General features: G+C 41.1%; 2 protein-coding genes across 2 annotated transcripts in view; both read left to right on the top strand.

The window, feature by feature from the left end:
• LOC117461959 (solute carrier family 22 member 23-like) overlaps positions 1-5750 on the top strand; it is a 37899-nt gene extending 32149 nt beyond the window's left edge. Inside the window, exons 10-11 of the mRNA XM_034103953.2 lie at positions 389-512; positions 1292-5750. Coding sequence (XP_033959844.1) covers positions 389-512; positions 1292-2846 — 1679 coding nt within the window. The 3' untranslated portion in view covers positions 2847-5750. The remainder of the gene's footprint in view (positions 1-388; positions 513-1291) is intronic.
• Positions 5751-10247: 4497 nt separating this feature from the next.
• LOC117462999 (tubulin beta-2A chain) lies at positions 10248-16820 on the top strand. Its single transcript, XM_034105400.2, has 4 exons — positions 10248-10487; positions 10847-10955; positions 12154-12264; positions 15344-16820. Exons 1-4 carry the CDS (start codon positions 10431-10433, stop codon positions 16426-16428), a joined length of 1362 nt encoding a protein of 453 aa, XP_033961291.1. The 5' UTR covers positions 10248-10430; the 3' UTR covers positions 16429-16820.
• The last annotated feature ends 305 nt before the right edge of the window (positions 16821-17125 follow it).

Below are 17125 nucleotides of genomic sequence, written 5' to 3'. Positions count from 1 at the left end.
AAAGAAGTTTAGATGAGTAACTGAAAACCCTGATACGCTTGAATTTGTGGAACTGAATTTTTTATTTTTAAATGTCACAACTTAGAAAAAATAACCCCCACCCTAATAAAGTACAATGGAAGTATTTGATACTGGATAATTTTCAAAATCAGATATACAGTTGCATGTACAAATTCAAGTTTTTATGGCCGTTCTTTACTTCCATACGTCCTTAATTTTCACCAGTTGAATTCACAGTAACCCATTGTCTAATCTCCGTATGTTGTTTAGGAATATTAAACTATATATTGTGCTTTTTGAAAATATGTTTCCCAGCTTCCTTTACCTATGTTTTCTTCTGATTACACAGAGTAGAAATTGCCATTTGTGTCTCCTGCTTTGTCTGCAGATAACTCGGGTACGCTGAATAAGAACTTCTCCGTCGCCTTTTCTATCATCGGCATGTTCTCCTCCCACGCAGTCAGCAACCTGAGCATCTTTTTCTGTGCCGAGATCACTCCCACTGTGATAAGGTAGGCCCACTGAAACAATGAGACTTGTACGATTAGAGAAAAACAACACGTTTTTGCAAAAGTGAATTTACCCTAAGGAGGGAAACAGCTGTGTTTTTATTGTATTAGACAACGTTTGACATTACAAATGTGAAGGAACAGTCCACATTGTACTCATGTTTGCTCTAATTTGTGCATTGTCAAGCCATCTGGTTGGATGTGTTGCAGAAAGATCTGTTTTAATGTCTTGATGAATTTATAATTCAGTTCATATTATCATTGGTGTCCATAGCATCACTTGTTCCTGCAGATGGATTAGCGGTTCCACCTCCTGTTAAAGGAGGGTATGAAATCATTGAACATACTCTCACGGTTCAGTGTCAAATGTAATCCACATCTTGTACAAATTAACCATCCCCTTTGAGAATATATGACACAGCACTGGATGTTTATTATCTGGGGTTATGTAAGTGGTGCTGTCAGTGCTCCCAGGACGACCTCTGGTGGTGAATTTAGGCAACTACAGGAAGGGAATTGGTATGCTTTTAGAGGAGGGTGTTTAATGGTGCTGCAGCACTCTCTACTGCTGTTTGCTCAAATGGCAATCACCCATCAACAGAAGAGAGAAAACAGATCCTTCCTTTTATGCAAATGAAGTAGGTGAAAGTTCAGTACAACGTGTAGATCATGAATTACTTTAATTATAGTAAACAGTCTTCTCCTTCAGTGGTTTGTTTGGAGATTATAGGTTTTTGGGTGCGTCTGATCATAATGTGATAACATTTTCCTTCTCATCACAGGGGTGGTGGGCTGGGTCTGGTCCTAGCCAGCGCAGGCTTTGGCATGTTGACTGCACCCATCATGGAGCTCCACAATCAGAAGGGCTACTTTCTTCATCACATCATTTTTGCCTGCTGCACTCTCATCTGCATCATCTGCATTCTCCTGCTGCCCGAGACACGCTACCAGCCCCTCCCAGAGACCCTGGCTGACGGCGAGAGATACACCCGTCAACCTCTCCTCCCCCCGAGGAAACCTGGAGAACAGCGCCTCTTGCTGGCTCAGTCTGAGAGCAGCAGGGACTACACCAGGGTGCACGACACACCGCTCCACGAAGCAGCCGCCACTGCCGTGTCCACCATGGACTCCACGGCCTCTTCGGCTGTTGATTTGACCGCTTTGTCAGTGGGAGATATATCCGCTCCAGTGTTCATCGAGCTGAACCCCAGCAAGCCTGTGCTTAAAGACCCCAACGGTCACTCACTTCCATCCTTATCCAAAACTCCCATCAACCCAACCCTGGGTAAAGATGGAGTCATATATGCCAGTAAAGAGCACCTGCTGTCTTCCACTCCTTCACACCAACCACCATGCGCCACAGACCCACTTTTAGCCCATGTCGAAGAACCTCAATCAGTAGTCGTGGAATCTGTTGAGCCATTGAAGAATTCTGCCAGTCCTGAATTGAAAGGCATTGGTCCCTCCCTTACAAAAGAGTCAGCAGCGACCCCCTCTCCTTCATTAGACCGCTCCACTCCCCCCCTTCCCCAAACTGTGCTTGCCTCCTCCCAGATCTGCACCACACCCACCATTGAGCCCCCACCTAGCTCCACATTAGAATCCCCTAACCCAATGGAAAATGAGATCAGTGATATCGCCCTGAAAATTGACCCACCTTTCCCTGACTCTCCTCAAGCAGAATCGCCTACTCCATCCATGCATGACAGCCTCCCTCCATCCCCTACCCCCTCCCCAGTTCCAGTACCAGCTTGTCACATTTCCACTGACCTTCCGCCCTCCATTAGTGAAAACTCTGACATTCCCACCCAGTTAGAAATAGTGGAACAATCTACATCCACTCCTTCAAATAGAGACTCCCCCATACCTCCTGTTATAGACCCTGAACAGCTACAGTTAGACCCAACATCTCCCTGTGTTAATGATATATCCCCTCGTCCCCCTACTCCCCCTAGCACAGACACTGTTTTCCCCTCACCCACTCCCCCCCCACCCATTGACTCAGGCCATACACCCTCAGAGGCCTCTTCCACTCCCCCTGTTATAAATACTGTCAGCACCACTGCAGAAATTCCTACCGTTCTCCCCGTCACAGACATTGTGCCCACCTCCACTCCAGAATCTACCACTCTGACTATTCAACCCACGCAGGATTCAGCAGCTTCCTCTTCTGTAGATTCAGCACCAACTCCCATCCCAGATTCAGGATCTACGGAAGCAGCTCCGTCTTCTCTTATGGACTGCACCGTCTCCTCCCCCATAGACTCTGGCGTCCTTTTTATCAGTGACAGTGCCAGCACAGAAAACAACATTGTCAATGGCGTGAACTCGTTATGATCCAGTGTTGCAGCCAGGAGAAAGTTGCACGAGGAAGACGCCCACGCCACATGAATAACCCAGATGAGGGCACGGAGGTGGATACGAAATGTCCTACTCAGACTTCAAGCACATCCTGAAGATTGTCCCCACCTGGAGTTGAGTGGACATGTCTTACGGAGATGCTGTACGTTTCTCAATGTCCCCCCTTCCTGCATTTGGTCAATAAATGAGACCACGCAAGTGAGAGTGCCAGAGGCTGGTTTGTGAAAATGTGACAGTATCTGCTCTTTTTGAATGTCACTGGAAATCACCAGCCTTTAAACTACTTTAATGTAAATGAATGGAAAATCACTGTCTGTTATTTTAAAAAGACTTACCACTAAAACCCACAATCACTGAGTACTGGTGAAAAACAAAAGATGCTAAAAACAAAGATACAAGCAAAACAAAAAAATGAAATCACTTTTGCTTAAATGAAATGTCCTTCTAACATATTTGTATAGAAATATCGCCTTACCTGTGTACCTAAAAAAGTAAATCTGAATGTTGCAATGTATTTTTTTGCCGTTAAAGAGGTAAACAATCCAAATTGGAGGGGTTTTTCTAAATACGCCAAAAAACTACTCTGACCAAAATTAAATGTAGACCGTGCCAAAACAAATTAGTATAAATACAGTTTTTTCCTGTTTCTGGAAATACTGTTTAGTACAGTCCCCTGCCATAGACTGTGTATAGAATCAAGTGAATCAGATGACCCCCTTTTCAAAATAAAAGAAGAAGTAAATCAAATTTAATAAAAGACTGAAAGCTATATCATCATTTGATAAGTCGAAATTGAGAGATGGAGATTGCAACATTGCTTTCATCAACATGTGGTTCGTTGTATGAACAGTGGTATTAGAGGAAAGCATGACCCATATTTTGTCGGTCTAAAGAAACTTTTATTTTTTCAATCAATTCAGTCAATGGAATTTATCGTATGCATTTGCGTTTATCTGTAAATTCGATATTGTTAGTAAATGCATAATTAGTTGTTGGGCTTGATTCAGCCTTTTTTTTTAATTCAAAGTATTATTTAGATTTATCTCCCATAGCGTGCCCTTATTGTACAAAGCTATGCTACATTCTTACAGTATTTGTGGCACCTCAGTGTGGTGCCACCTTATTCTTTGCAGTTGGGACAAAGCATGAAAAATAATTGTGAATGTGTCAGCAAAACAAACCCTAAATGCAAACCTTAAAAAGACACAAAACCTATTTTTGAAATGAAACCAATGGATGACATAATGTTCAATGTGTTTTATGTATGTCAAGGTGTTCATATATTCACATGCACAACTAAGTTTACCTTTTTAAGAAATGCAATACATCATATTTGTCAAAAACAAATCTTCAAATACAGGTCAAATCCTTATTTATTTGTAGATTAACCTATTCATAATCTTACATTTGACAAACTCTTGCATAAGGAGGCACTTTCTCTTCCAAAGCCTGAGTCCGTCTGTGGACAGCATTATACTTGACTTGTGTGAAACTTGACAGTCGTTGGACTTCATGGATGGAAGTTGTAATATTTGTCAAAGAAATGTGTATGATTACGGATAGACAACTGTTGGCTATAATAATAATCTTAATCTTTACTGTAACAGAGCCAACTGAATGATGTCATTTTAACTGCGATACAACTCTCTCACGGTATCATGCAACATCCAGGAAGTACTGATAATTTATAGGTGTCATTAAGGAGTGAAAGACAAGAACAGACTTGTGTTACTCATACATTGTTGTGGTACACTTACAGGTACTTTACTCAAATTCCTCTTTTGCTTTCATCTGAGATTAATGTGCACTGACAATGCGATATATTTTGGTATCTGAATGATTTAGCAAACCTCCTTTTTTTCCATCAGATGCAGCTTTTTTTCTATTATTCCACTGATCTTTATTAGATCCTCAAGTCGTCAAACTTCCATAAAGTGAAAGATTCATATCAACATTTAATGTCTTACATGCCATGCTGCTAAGCCTCAAAGCACAATGCCCTGCAATCATGTGATGTCAAATTAGGTGGAGCATGGCATCTTCACGGGTATAAAAAAGGGAAAATGAAGTGGGATTTTGAAAGCAGAAATGACAAGTAACCCAATAACTTTTGCAATAGACCCACATGTAATCCACTTTGCGGAAGAGGGTGTTGACACTGGATTTAAGAAGGAATTGTTGGCATCCGCAGTACGTGTGTTGACTGCAGTGGTCAGTGGCTTCACATTACTCTGTCATGCTTGTTGTCTGTAAGTGTTGGTCTCTCGTCTCTGTATGCGTATTGCAGGTATTGTGTATTGTATTGCCAAACCTCCATTCAACACCAGTGTAAAGACAGGGACACAGCAAAACACAGCTAGTGTCTTCTCTAAGATCAGTTGCTTCCATTTTCACAACTCCCATGCAGCTATTGCTACACGGTGCTGATGGTGGTAATTTATCTGGGGTAAAATGTAAGTAAAATAAGTGAAAGCAATCCAAAGCAATGTAAGCACCAGCGATATGGTGGACTAGGAGTGACAGGCAGAAAATCAAAAAAAAAGAAGAGTGGTTTATGCCTTTGTAAATAGTAAATGTGTGGAAACTCCCAGCGTCGCCAAGATGAAGATAACATGGACTGATGAATAGATTTCAAACATAGATAACAATTTCAGAGACATGAAGTTCCCAGTGTATACATTTCAGGTTTTGCTTCTCTCAACCGTGCGACCAGAATCTCCTGATGGGAATTTTGAATGAATGTAAAAACCATGGATTGTACCATTTATAATTTCTGATTGTTTGGTTTCATTTAGTTTTTTTGTTTTAACAGACGTAATGCACTTGTATATAAGCCATACCTGTTGTTAAAAATAAACCACTATTTATTGATCAACTGGATATCAGTGAGTGCCTCATTTTGTAACATTTCATGGATTTAATAGATGTAACGCTAAAAAATATTAGTAGAGTTCATTAGCACTGCCTCACTAAAGAGGCTGTACACATGCTGCGTTTGAGGCACACCAATTTCAAATTTTAAATATATATGCCAAAGCACAATTACAAAGGTGAAGAGTCAGGATATATTTAAGTTCAGAAAGGCTTTGAATTAAATACTTTTGCATCATAATATGCTTTAAATTATAACGTTAAGCAGGTCTAATGTTAAACATGTTCACCAAATTTGCTTAAACACAGGGTGAATGTCATTTAGTTTTCTAGGTTTTAAGTCATCAACCCATATTTTGGACAAATTCAAATGTCGTCCTGATGTTGATGCTAAAGGTGACTCCAAAAATATGACAATAAATCCAATGAGAAACATGATTATTAGTGACAATCCATTCGAGAGTTGTTGAGACATTTCTCTTCACAATTGTGAACCTCTTTGGTGGGGCTAGGAGACAAGTCAGGGGAATAGCACATTCATGCTAGATGTATGGGACTCTAAAATTAGAGTTAAAACCTCAAGGCAGGGTTCCCTATAGCATACAGCTAGCAATGCTATCAACTGTATACAAAAAGCCCTGCCAAAGACCATGTATTGTGGCTCAGCAGGGAGGCTATTGCTTTTTACCCAATCCTGACTTGTCTTGGCTTTGTCTTAGAATCTAGTTTAAACATATTTCATATTGCAGTTTATACGCTTACGTAGCTATCAAATTATCAAAAGTGGCTGCAGCAAATCTGAGGCCAGGTTGCAGCATGCAAATACAGGTCTGTTTCTGGATCTCCAGCCAAAATGAGCATTTGGAGCTCGGCTCAATAAATAAGGACAGGGCATGCAGCCATGGCTGTTGTATTTTTCTTAAGCCCCTGTCACACTGTCCCGAAGTTGACACACGAATATGGAATTGTGAATTTCGCACGAAGATGGCCCCGAACCACACACGAAGGCAACATTTACATTACATTTTAAGACAACTGCAATGAAAGTAACAAAAACAATTATGTTACAGTACTATGATACTGTAGGCTACTGATATTTTCAGACTTTGTTCTTTACTTTATCCGTCTTTATATGTAGAAAATATTATTATATATTATATTATATTCTCCGTCATGTTGTTGTTTCCATAGCAACAACAACTTCCTGTCAACTGTCCTTCAAAATAATATATTATATCCTTTTTAGTTTCACAGAACACAAATTGGGTTATTTACATAATATGTTTACATGATTTTGTTGTACAATAAAACAACCCGATGGCCACACGATAAAGGAAATGTTCAAATACGGCTGTGATCGTAGCAACATCGGGCCATTCGTGAGGGCATCTTAAGCCATCGTATGATCGCTGGTGGAGTTTCTCAGGCTCCGGCAGCAACTTCGTGAGCGGTGGCAAAATCTTTGATATGCCAACAAATTGCCGAAGGACCTTGCGAAGGTTCATTTTCGTGTTGAATTCGTGTGTCAATTTTGCCCTTTGTAAGGCCATCGTGAGGGCATCTTGTTATCATCGGTGCCATCGGGCATTCACCCCGATCAGAGTGAGGGTGAATGCACCGATGATAACACGAAGATGACACGATTTGACAAGATGCCCTCATGAGTGCCTTACGAAGTTGCCGCTCACGAAGTTGCTGCCGGAGCCTGAGAAACTCCACCGACGGTCATACGATGGCTTAGATGCCCTCACGAATGGCCCGATGTTGCTACGATCACAGCCGAATTTGAACATTTCCTTTATCGTGTGTCCATCGGGTGTCAATTTCGGGACAGTGTGACAGGGGCTTAAATAATAGAAGTAGCTCAAATCATAAGAATTCATAGACAGAGTTAAAAGCATAATCAGAATTTCTAATTAGATTTTTCAGCATATTTGACACTTTTTCATACAGGTAAATAAAAGTTGCTTCTGAACAATGTTTTCAAATAGCCCCAATTCAACCAGTTTATTTAGAACTGCAGCCTTCATTGGGATACATATTGGTATTGCACTATAAAGTTTAGCATTCATGACAGCGAATATATAATTCCCTTGGCTTTATAGAACAGCCTCAGTCCAGCGATGAAAAGGCAACATTTGGCCTTCATCATGGGACGACGCTGAAGTTGGCTTCCGATTCAGAGCATCCGATTCGGCAGTTAAGGGGAAAGTTAAGGGACATTTAATTTACAGCGCTGAGCGAACAATCCTCCGTGTTTGAACCTCTTAAATCGCTGCAGAGCCGATTTATTTGGACTGGATTATCCCAGAGGGTCTAAAGATTCTTTATAACACAGTTTGAGATCTGTGAAACCTTTATTCTATTTGTGAAAATTAAAAAAGGGAGATTTCAGTGCTATTTTCGCATCCTGACCACATTAGACCAGGTACTGATCTGAAACCACTAGACCTACACTCATCAAATCTGGACTGGATTATCCCAGAGGGTCTAAGGATTCTTTATAACACAGTTTCAAATTTGTGAAACCTTAATTCTATTTGTGAAAATACAAACAAGGGAGATTTCAGTGCTTTTTTTACATGTAGACCACATTAGACCAGGTCCTGATCTAAAACCACTAGACCTACACTCATCAAATCTGGACTGGATTATCCCAGAGGGTCTAAAGATTCTTTATAACACAGTTTCAGATTTGTGAAATCTTTATTCTATTTGTGAAAATACAAACACAGGTGGAAGGCTGAGGTTGCTGCAGCAGGCCAGGATCAGGATCAGAAAGTGAACCTCCCAGCTGGGCAAGCCTTTATGCCTTCTTGAGGCTCCGCCTCTAGATGGGCGGGCACTAACAGGACGACACTCCCAGTACCTGCCAGAGGACAGCAAGGCAGGGAGCACAGACAGGCAGAAGGGGGGAGGGGTCGTCACAACATGTTCTTTTGTTTTGTTTTATTGTTCTGTCTTTTTATTTATTTAAGTATTCCAGTAATGTATGTTGCATGTTTTAATTTGATTGTATTTACTTGTTTAAATGAAATTTGTTTTAGGTTCACTTATAAAATCTGTCCAGGAACAACAGATGAAAAATAGCCTCTTGGCTAACTCTGGCACATTTACAGGAATGTTAATTAATGTGCACTGTCCCTGTTAAACAAATGAATAAATAAATAAAAATAAGTGTATGCTCCTCATTTAGGTGATAATTCTTTATCTACAAAGTTTTCGTATCTTAAATACTGTTTCATAGCAAACAAAAAAATGAAAGAGATGTTAAAGGAATTCAGGTTCATGAGATAAAGAAAAAGGCTAACCTTCAGTCTTTCATCCACTTTGAACAGCTTCTGCTGCTTTGTCCTAAAGCAAAATATGAATAGCAATTATTTTTCTAAGAGAGAAGACAGGATTACAATGAACCAACTTTCTCATACCATTGTTACCAAAGTGTTATTTTCTAATCTTGTAATGTTTTTCACATTCCAAGCAATCCTAGTACTCAAGATGACATACTGTAATTAGGCAAACAAAGCTTGTTGCTTAAAGTAAACTTGAACAATGCTAGTTATAGACTATATTTAATTTCCTGTTGAAATGTTTTGCCTGCAACTGTAAATACATTACTGTAAGTTTATATAAGTATACCTACTTATCTGTTGAATTTTTATTTGCAACAAAAAATTATAATACATTTGAGAAGTAAAGACTTTATTCTTCCTTAATTAGCTGTCCATACTTACCTGATTTGATGAGTGTAGGTCTAGTGGTTTCAGATCAGGACCTGGTCTAATGTGGTCTACATGTAAAAAAAAAGCACTGAAATCTCCCTTGTTTGTATTTTCACAAATAGAATAAAGGTTTCACAAATCTGAAACTGTGTTATAAAGAATCTTTAGACCCTCTGGGATAATCCAGTCCAGATTTGATGAGTCTAGGTCTAGTGGTTTCAGATCAGGACCTGGTCTAATGTGGTCTACATGTAAAAAAAGCACTGAAATCTCCCTTGTTTGTATTTTCACAAATAGAATAAAGATTTGACAAATCTGAAACTGGGTTATAAGAATCTTTAGACCCTCTGGGATAATCCAGTCCAGATTTCATGAGTGTAGGTATATATGTGGTTTTAGATCAGGACCTGGTCTAATTTGGTCTACATGTGAAAAAAGCACTGAAATCTCCCTTTTTGTATTTTCCACAAATAGAATGAAGGTTTCACAAATCTGAAACGGTGTTATAAAGAATCTTTAGCCTCTCTAGGATCATCCAGTCCAAATAAATCGGCTATGCAGCGATTTAAGAGGTTAAAACACGGAGGATTGTTCGCTCAGCGCTGTACATTAAATGTCCCTTAACTTTCCCCTTAACTGCCGAATCGGATGCTCTGAATCGGAAGCCAACTTCAGCGTCGTCATCATGGGACAGGGTGATGTCAGGTGGATGATGCGGCACAATCGTCTAGCCCACTGCATCAAACTGGAGCTCTAGCTCCTATTGGCTGATGGGGACATTGAGATGCTGCGCTGTGTGTCACGTCATCTGACCAGCATCACGTTTATCTATCTCACCGGCACAACACTCGCTCTAGAAATGAAGCAAGTGCAGATTTAGAGAGGAATCACAGCGACAAGAGACTGAAGACTGGACGCCGGTGAAGTAACAACAACAGACCATCTCTGCCCGCATCTGCAGCTCATCATGAGGGAAATCGTTCACATCCAGGCTGGACAGTGTGGTAATCAGATTGGGGCGAAGGTATGAATATTACCATACATTTTGGAAGTGAGATAATTAACGTGATTTAAATGCGTAACCTGCCATGAGTTAATTCCTGGGATGTTGAATACTTTTTCGAATCATTAAATTCCACTTTTTGGTCCTTTCATGTGCAGCATGTATACATACTGTTCAGATATCATTAATTGTTTATATATGTGGAGGGTCCGGCCGGGCAGTGCAGGGATGGTGCTCCCGCTGCTACGTGTCATTTTGACAGATGCGCAGTTACTAAAAGCAGGCCTGACGCACGCGCTTTAACCCGTTGTTCTACCATGTTATGTTGCACCATAACCACAACAATTGAAGTTCATATGATTGTGTGTGTCCCATGATAGTTCTGGGAGGTGATAAGTGATGAGCATGGCATCGACCCCACCGGTAGTTACCAAGGTGACAGTGACCTGCAGCTGGAGAGGATAAATGTATACTACAACGAGGCATCAGGTAAAATAAGTTGGTTTTAAATAAACCACATGTTTGCATCAGACTAATGATATACATAAAGCTTTGTTTCCATAACTCATATTCGTGCATGACCTTATGCTACATAGACCTAATTTGAATGCCACAGTGTGCCAATGTCACTAAGTTAGCTGCAAGGGGAAAGTAGGTCCCACGATGAGTGCAAAGAAATTAGGCCAGTGAATCTGCTAAAATATCTCTCTCCCTGTCTCTCTCCCTCTCTTTGTCTTTCTCTATAGGGAGCACAGGTACGTGCATTCTCTGTATAGCTGACCCCGAGAGCTCTGTGTCTTGGTCCCATACCTCAGTATCTGATTTATTCATGTGCATGTTCAAGGTCATTGCGTGTCATTTCTCACAGCTGCTCTGCATTGAAGTAAACAAAAAACGAGGTTCAGTCATCATGCAGCTCTGTCTGAGCTTGTGAGTGTCAGAGAAGGGCAAGTCAGTGCAGATCTCATTCCATGTGTAGGAAGGGGTTGGTCCTTCATTGTCATTGAAAACACATAAGGCAGTACAGGATGCACCGGCCTAAACAGAATGTTCATAGCACTACCCTGTTTTCTAGCAGCAAGCTTTATTGATCCTTTGTTTTCACATCACATGCTGGCATTAGACTACTGGGTCACTATTGAATGACAATTGACTGAGCATCACGTGCATTATATTCTCCTTACATAATGAAGAGGATGGACTTCCAGACAAAGCATCATTAAAACATACACAGAAAATAAGCAAAAATAAATCAGTGGTAGGGGTAAGAAAGACGGCACCTTTGATTGAATAGACTCTGCAGAACTCAGCACTCTAAAGCTCCACGGGTCCAGAATAAGAAGTGCAGCATACTGCAGCAGTTTGCCCGCAATAACGCTTACAGTTGACAAGGGAGGGAAGTCAAGTTAAACAAACAAACAAACAAAATAAAGCACCATGCAATCGTATCCAGCTTGATGGACAGCTTATAGTATACATCCAACAAAAGGTTGTTGACTAAAAAGATAACATAAGCCAACAGAACTGCTGCATTAAAATTCCTTTAGATCGTTATGCTACTTTGAAAGAAATGGTTTTTTAAAATACTGTCATGTTTTTGCAATAGTTAACCACATGTTCTGACCGATTGAGACTGTTGATATATAACTCCACCCTTCCATCTATTACCTCTCTGTTCCGTCCAAAGGCAGCAAATATGTCCCTCGTGCCATTCTGGTGGATCTGGAGCCAGGAACCATGGATTCGGTTCGCTCCGGGCCATTTGGACAGCTATTCAGGCCTGACAACTTTATCTTTGGTGAGTGGACGATAATAGACAGTGTCACCACTCACTCTGAATCAACTGCACAAACAAAAAGTGTGTGTGTCAGCAGCCACTGTCATATCCTGTCAAGCTTTGCTTAGTGTCACCTGCTAGCACTGTACAACAATGTTTATTTACAGCATGTAGCTTTTGCAGCATCTCAGCAATGTGCCAGTTTTGTGATGCATTGCCCATGTGCAGCTGAGTAAGGGCTTAGACAGCTCTAATGGTGACTCAGCGAAAAATAAATCTACAAGGAGATGATGCTGCAGTGCTGCTCACATGTAGGGGCCAATAAACTGCAACACAGGTGGACTCTCCATTATATATGTTTAAGTTAATCAGATCTCAATAGAGCTAAAGAGCTAATTTATTAATGATTACACAGCTTTAATTGTTTACATTTTCTCATGTAACAACTTAACGCATCTGAGTGCCTGTTTCAAACTTATACTTTACAAAAATGCAGATGAATATATTAACATATATAAAAAATGGCTTTAATAATCGTTAAAACACATCTAGCAATAGTTGATACTGTAGATTATGTAAGGCATTAGAAAACATAATGGTTGCAATGTTGTAAATAAAAGAGTGTCTATCTAAAGCGGCTGTCCTTAGGAATACTGTTGCTATGAGCTAAATAGTAACATGACAATTTAAACATGTAGATATGATGTTTAACATGTTCACCATGTAGTTAAGCCTATAAGGATATTACAATTCCCAATAGGCACTTAATACAAAGTACAGCTGGGCTGATGGGAATGTATTGGGCAAATTCAAAATGTTATCTTATGATGGCGGCGCTACACAAAGTTAAAGAGCCTGTGACAGCATCCCAACAACTGTTGTGCAATGAAATATTTGGCTACTAGTAATCTCGAACCGTCAGTTTAAAAAAGAAAAAGCGATACCGTTTCGTTAAATATCAATAATTTCGAACATCGCGGGAAATTCCTTCGACTCATTTTGAAGTTTTGGGGGAAGCCGGAAGTGACGTCAATGCGGGAACGCTTCGAGAGCCAAACACGGACAAAGTGTGTTGTCATGCGTAGAAATTGTGAATTACTGAGATTAGGCACGTTAATAACGTTTTAATGAAGTTGACTACAGTATATTCATATTTTTCAGTGCTTTCATGTCAATTCGGCGACATAAACATAAATGATCGTGGTGAAGATGATGATTACATTAGGATTACAAATCGGGAGTGAGAGCTCCTGAATTTCCTCCCGTCGGATGTGATATAAAAACAAATCGATTATTTTTGTAGTTGTAAACTCAAGTGGATGAAACTACATTTATTAGTGCTTTTATGTCAATTCGGCGAACATATGATACATTAAATGATCGTGAGGATGATGATTAAAAATCGTTTGTTTGAGCCGGTCTGCATTTCCTGATGAGAAAACAAACCGATGCTTTTTGTAGTTGTACTTGTAGTACACCAACAACATGGATTAAACGTGTGTTTTTTTACCACAATGTTGGGGAAATTAATGGATAAAATGTACGGATTATTATTATTATTCCCACTCCGATCGGGACACTAGGTCCACCGTTTCCCCGCAGCGAGGCTCCCCCCGTTGACAGTTTACGTGGGCTGGGTGCAGTGGCGGACTGGCCATCGGGACGAATCCCGATGGGCCGGTACCGAAGTGGGCCGGTCGGATAAGTAACTAGCACATCCCCCATAGGCGGCGCGTGAGGCTCAGGTTTGAGAAGGCTAAATAACTTCTTTTACCTGACGCTGCCCGCCTCCGGCGTCTATAGAAAAGAGATCAACTCAGTGTGCGGAGTTTAAATCTCTCAAGTCATATTACAGGATAAAAGAAATACAGTTTAAACTGCCGTATGCAGAGAAGACGCCGACGTGTCGCACTTATCATTCATATTACATCATCAATCAGATCATCGATCATCGATCATATAATATCATAATATATCATATATTTTCTTATCTGAGTCAGCTTCTCCAGCCTCATCTGGCCGTGCAACACTCACAGTGTCACATACTGTATGCAGAAGTATTATTTTAAGCAACACATTATGTTGACGAAACACTCAAGACAAATGTAATTAAAGTCAGATCCACTCGTGTCTTAGACGTGAACGCGCTCTCAGCTGGAGAGAGAAACCCTGGCTTGATTTACCGAGTTGATAACCAGCGTAGGACCGCTTAGCGAGATCTCGTTTGTTAGTTTGTTGTTGTTAGTTTGTTACTCAAACATATCCAGGGTATGTTGAACTGGCTTCGTAGTACAGGGCACAGGTGGCTAGCAGCGCTAGGTCAAAGACACAGACATTATACATTATATTTGTATTTTACCAGGATGCAGTGACACATATGTAAATATTTACATATTTACATTTACTATCTACAGCACCCGCCACCCCTGACATCCCCCACTCCCCCCGTTGACAATTTACTAGCGGTACCGAAGTGGGCCGGTCGAGAGTCCCGGGATGATTTTTAGTCCCAGTCCACCACTGACTACATGACCATATGATCGCCCATATTGACGCACCTCATTCCTAAACTTCTAACAGATACAACATAAACCGATCCTTCAGCCTCATATGAGCTCTCAGACACGTTCAAAATTAAACTGTCATCGCTGTCTGAGTTTGCTGCTGTGTGCACCGTCGTGCGTTTACATGCAGAAGCTGGGATCCTGAACGGTGCAGCTGGAGCGCTGTGCCCGCAATGACGTCACCCATCATTTGGCGGGACTTGAAGAATCCGCGAGAAGATCCAGAAAATTGTCAACATTGAAGGCAGATTAATGGTTATCAAAGTACAAATATCCAAAATCAGTTCAGTAACGGTTTTCAAGGGGACAATATTTACTCAAATTGATGGGTTTGGATGATGGGGGAAAACCGTGTCACAGGCTCTTTAAGCGATATTCTTCTGAAAGGGGGCAGGGGTCAATCATTAAGATCCATCCTTTGGGTATCATTAATGTTTGTACACAATGTTATGGCAATTCATCAATAAAGACAAGTGTCAACATCATTTATCCAACAATCCAATGATTTGTCTTTAAACATTGCATGCATCATGCAGGTCAAAGTGGAGCAGGAAATAACTGGGCCAAGGGTCACTACACCGAGGGTGCTGAGCTGATGGACTCGGTACTGGACGTGGTGAGAAAGGAGTCCGAGAACTGTGACTGCCTGCAGGGCTTTCAGCTCACCCACTCCCTGGGTGGAGGCACAGGTTCAGGTATGGGTACGCTGCTCATCAGTAAGATCCGCGAGGAGTACCCTGACCGCATTATGAACACCTTCAGTGTCATGCCTTCCCCAAAGGTGTCCGACACTGTGGTGGAGCCCTACAACGCCACTCTCTCCGTCCACCAGCTAGTGGAGAACACGGATGAGACCTTCAGCATTGACAATGAGGCCCTGTACGATATTTGTTTCCGCACCCTGAAGCTGACCACACCTACCTACGGAGACCTCAACCACCTGGTGTCGGCCACCATGAGTGGGGTGACCACCTGTCTGCGCTTCCCTGGCCAACTCAACGCTGACCTCCGTAAGCTAGCTGTCAACATGGTGCCATTTCCTCGCTTGCATTTCTTCATGCCAGGCTTTGCACCCCTCACTAGCAGGGGCAGTCAGCAGTATCGCGCCCTCTCCGTGCCAGAGCTCACACAGCAAATGTTCGATGCTAAGAATATGATGGCAGCCTGTGACCCTCGTCACGGACGCTACCTCACAGTGGCAGCCATCTTCCGCGGTCGTATGTCAATGAAAGAAGTGGATGAGCAGATGTTGAATGTACAGAACAAGAACAGCAGCTACTTCGTTGAATGGATTCCCAACAATGTCAAGACCGCTGTTTGCGACATCCCACCCCGTGGTCTCAAGATGTCCGCCACCTTCATTGGCAACAGCACAGCCATCCAGGAGCTGTTCAGGAGGATCTCTGAGCAGTTCACTGCCATGTTCCGCCGCAAGGCCTTCCTCCACTGGTACACCGGCGAGGGAATGGATGAGATGGAGTTCACTGAGGCTGAGAGCAACATGAATGACCTGGTGTCTGAGTACCAGCAGTACCAGGATGCGACGGCTGATGAGATGGGCGAGTATGAAGAAGATGAAATAGAGGACGAGGAAGAGGTCCGTCATGATGTTCGCCACTGATTGTAAAACATTAACATGACATTGAGTGAAAATCCCTTATAAATATGAATTGTTGTTGGACTGCGCATTGAGATCATATAAGGTACTTGAGAGATGTAGGTGTACAAATACAAATTGCAGTGTGCAGATCACAATAAAATATAGCTATTAAGCTTAAAATAATATTGCATAAACGTATGGCTTATACTGACAAAAATCATGAGTGGTGCTAGAAACAAAGAAAACGTGCAAGTACTATCATGATAGGTTTTAGTCACGCTTTGCCAGTTTTAAAAAATAAGTACAGTCTTGTTCTCAAACAACATGAATGACCTGGTGTCAAACACAGTTTTGTAACATACTCCAATGTGCATTCACTGTTCAAGTCTCCAATAAAGTTCAAGTCCTGTCAATACTTGTAGTCTTTTTATTTAACATTTACACAGGTGCAAAAATAAGGGCAAACATGCCTCTGCATTTTTTGCTAAATATTTCCTTGTTTTAGGTGTTTCGTGTTATAATGATTGATATTTTAACCATAAAACTCTGTATAGTATTCAAAAGACGTCCTTTTCTCAAGGGATGATGGTATTCTATATTTTTTATTTGTCAATAAATACCATTAAACTTAAAACCAGCACACAATCTAATGCTACACGTACTATAAAGTATTATATGTTTAGCTATATCTGCCTGTAGATTATTAATTTGTGCCAAA

This window comes from Pseudochaenichthys georgianus, chromosome 17 (assembly GCF_902827115.2).
Source record: "Pseudochaenichthys georgianus chromosome 17, fPseGeo1.2, whole genome shotgun sequence".
Taxonomy (NCBI): Eukaryota; Metazoa; Chordata; class Actinopteri; order Perciformes; family Channichthyidae; genus Pseudochaenichthys; species Pseudochaenichthys georgianus.
The sequence above is the reverse complement of the archived record's forward strand: the minus strand, read 5'-3'. Positions and strand labels throughout refer to the sequence as shown.

What these genes read in the sequence shown, in the direction of transcription:
- LOC117462999 (XM_034105400.2), top strand. Translation starts at nt 10,431, where the DNA reads ATGAGGGAAATCGTTCACATCCAGGCTGGACAGTGTGGTAATCAGATT. An exon ending in ATACTACAACGAGGCATCAG is followed by an intron (nt 10,956 to 12,153) that starts GTAAAATAAGTT and finishes TTCCGTCCAAAG; the next exon opens with GCAGCAAATATGTCCCTCGT. An exon ending in GCCTGACAACTTTATCTTTG is followed by an intron (nt 12,265 to 15,343) that starts GTGAGTGGACGA and finishes TGCATCATGCAG; the next exon opens with GTCAAAGTGGAGCAGGAAAT.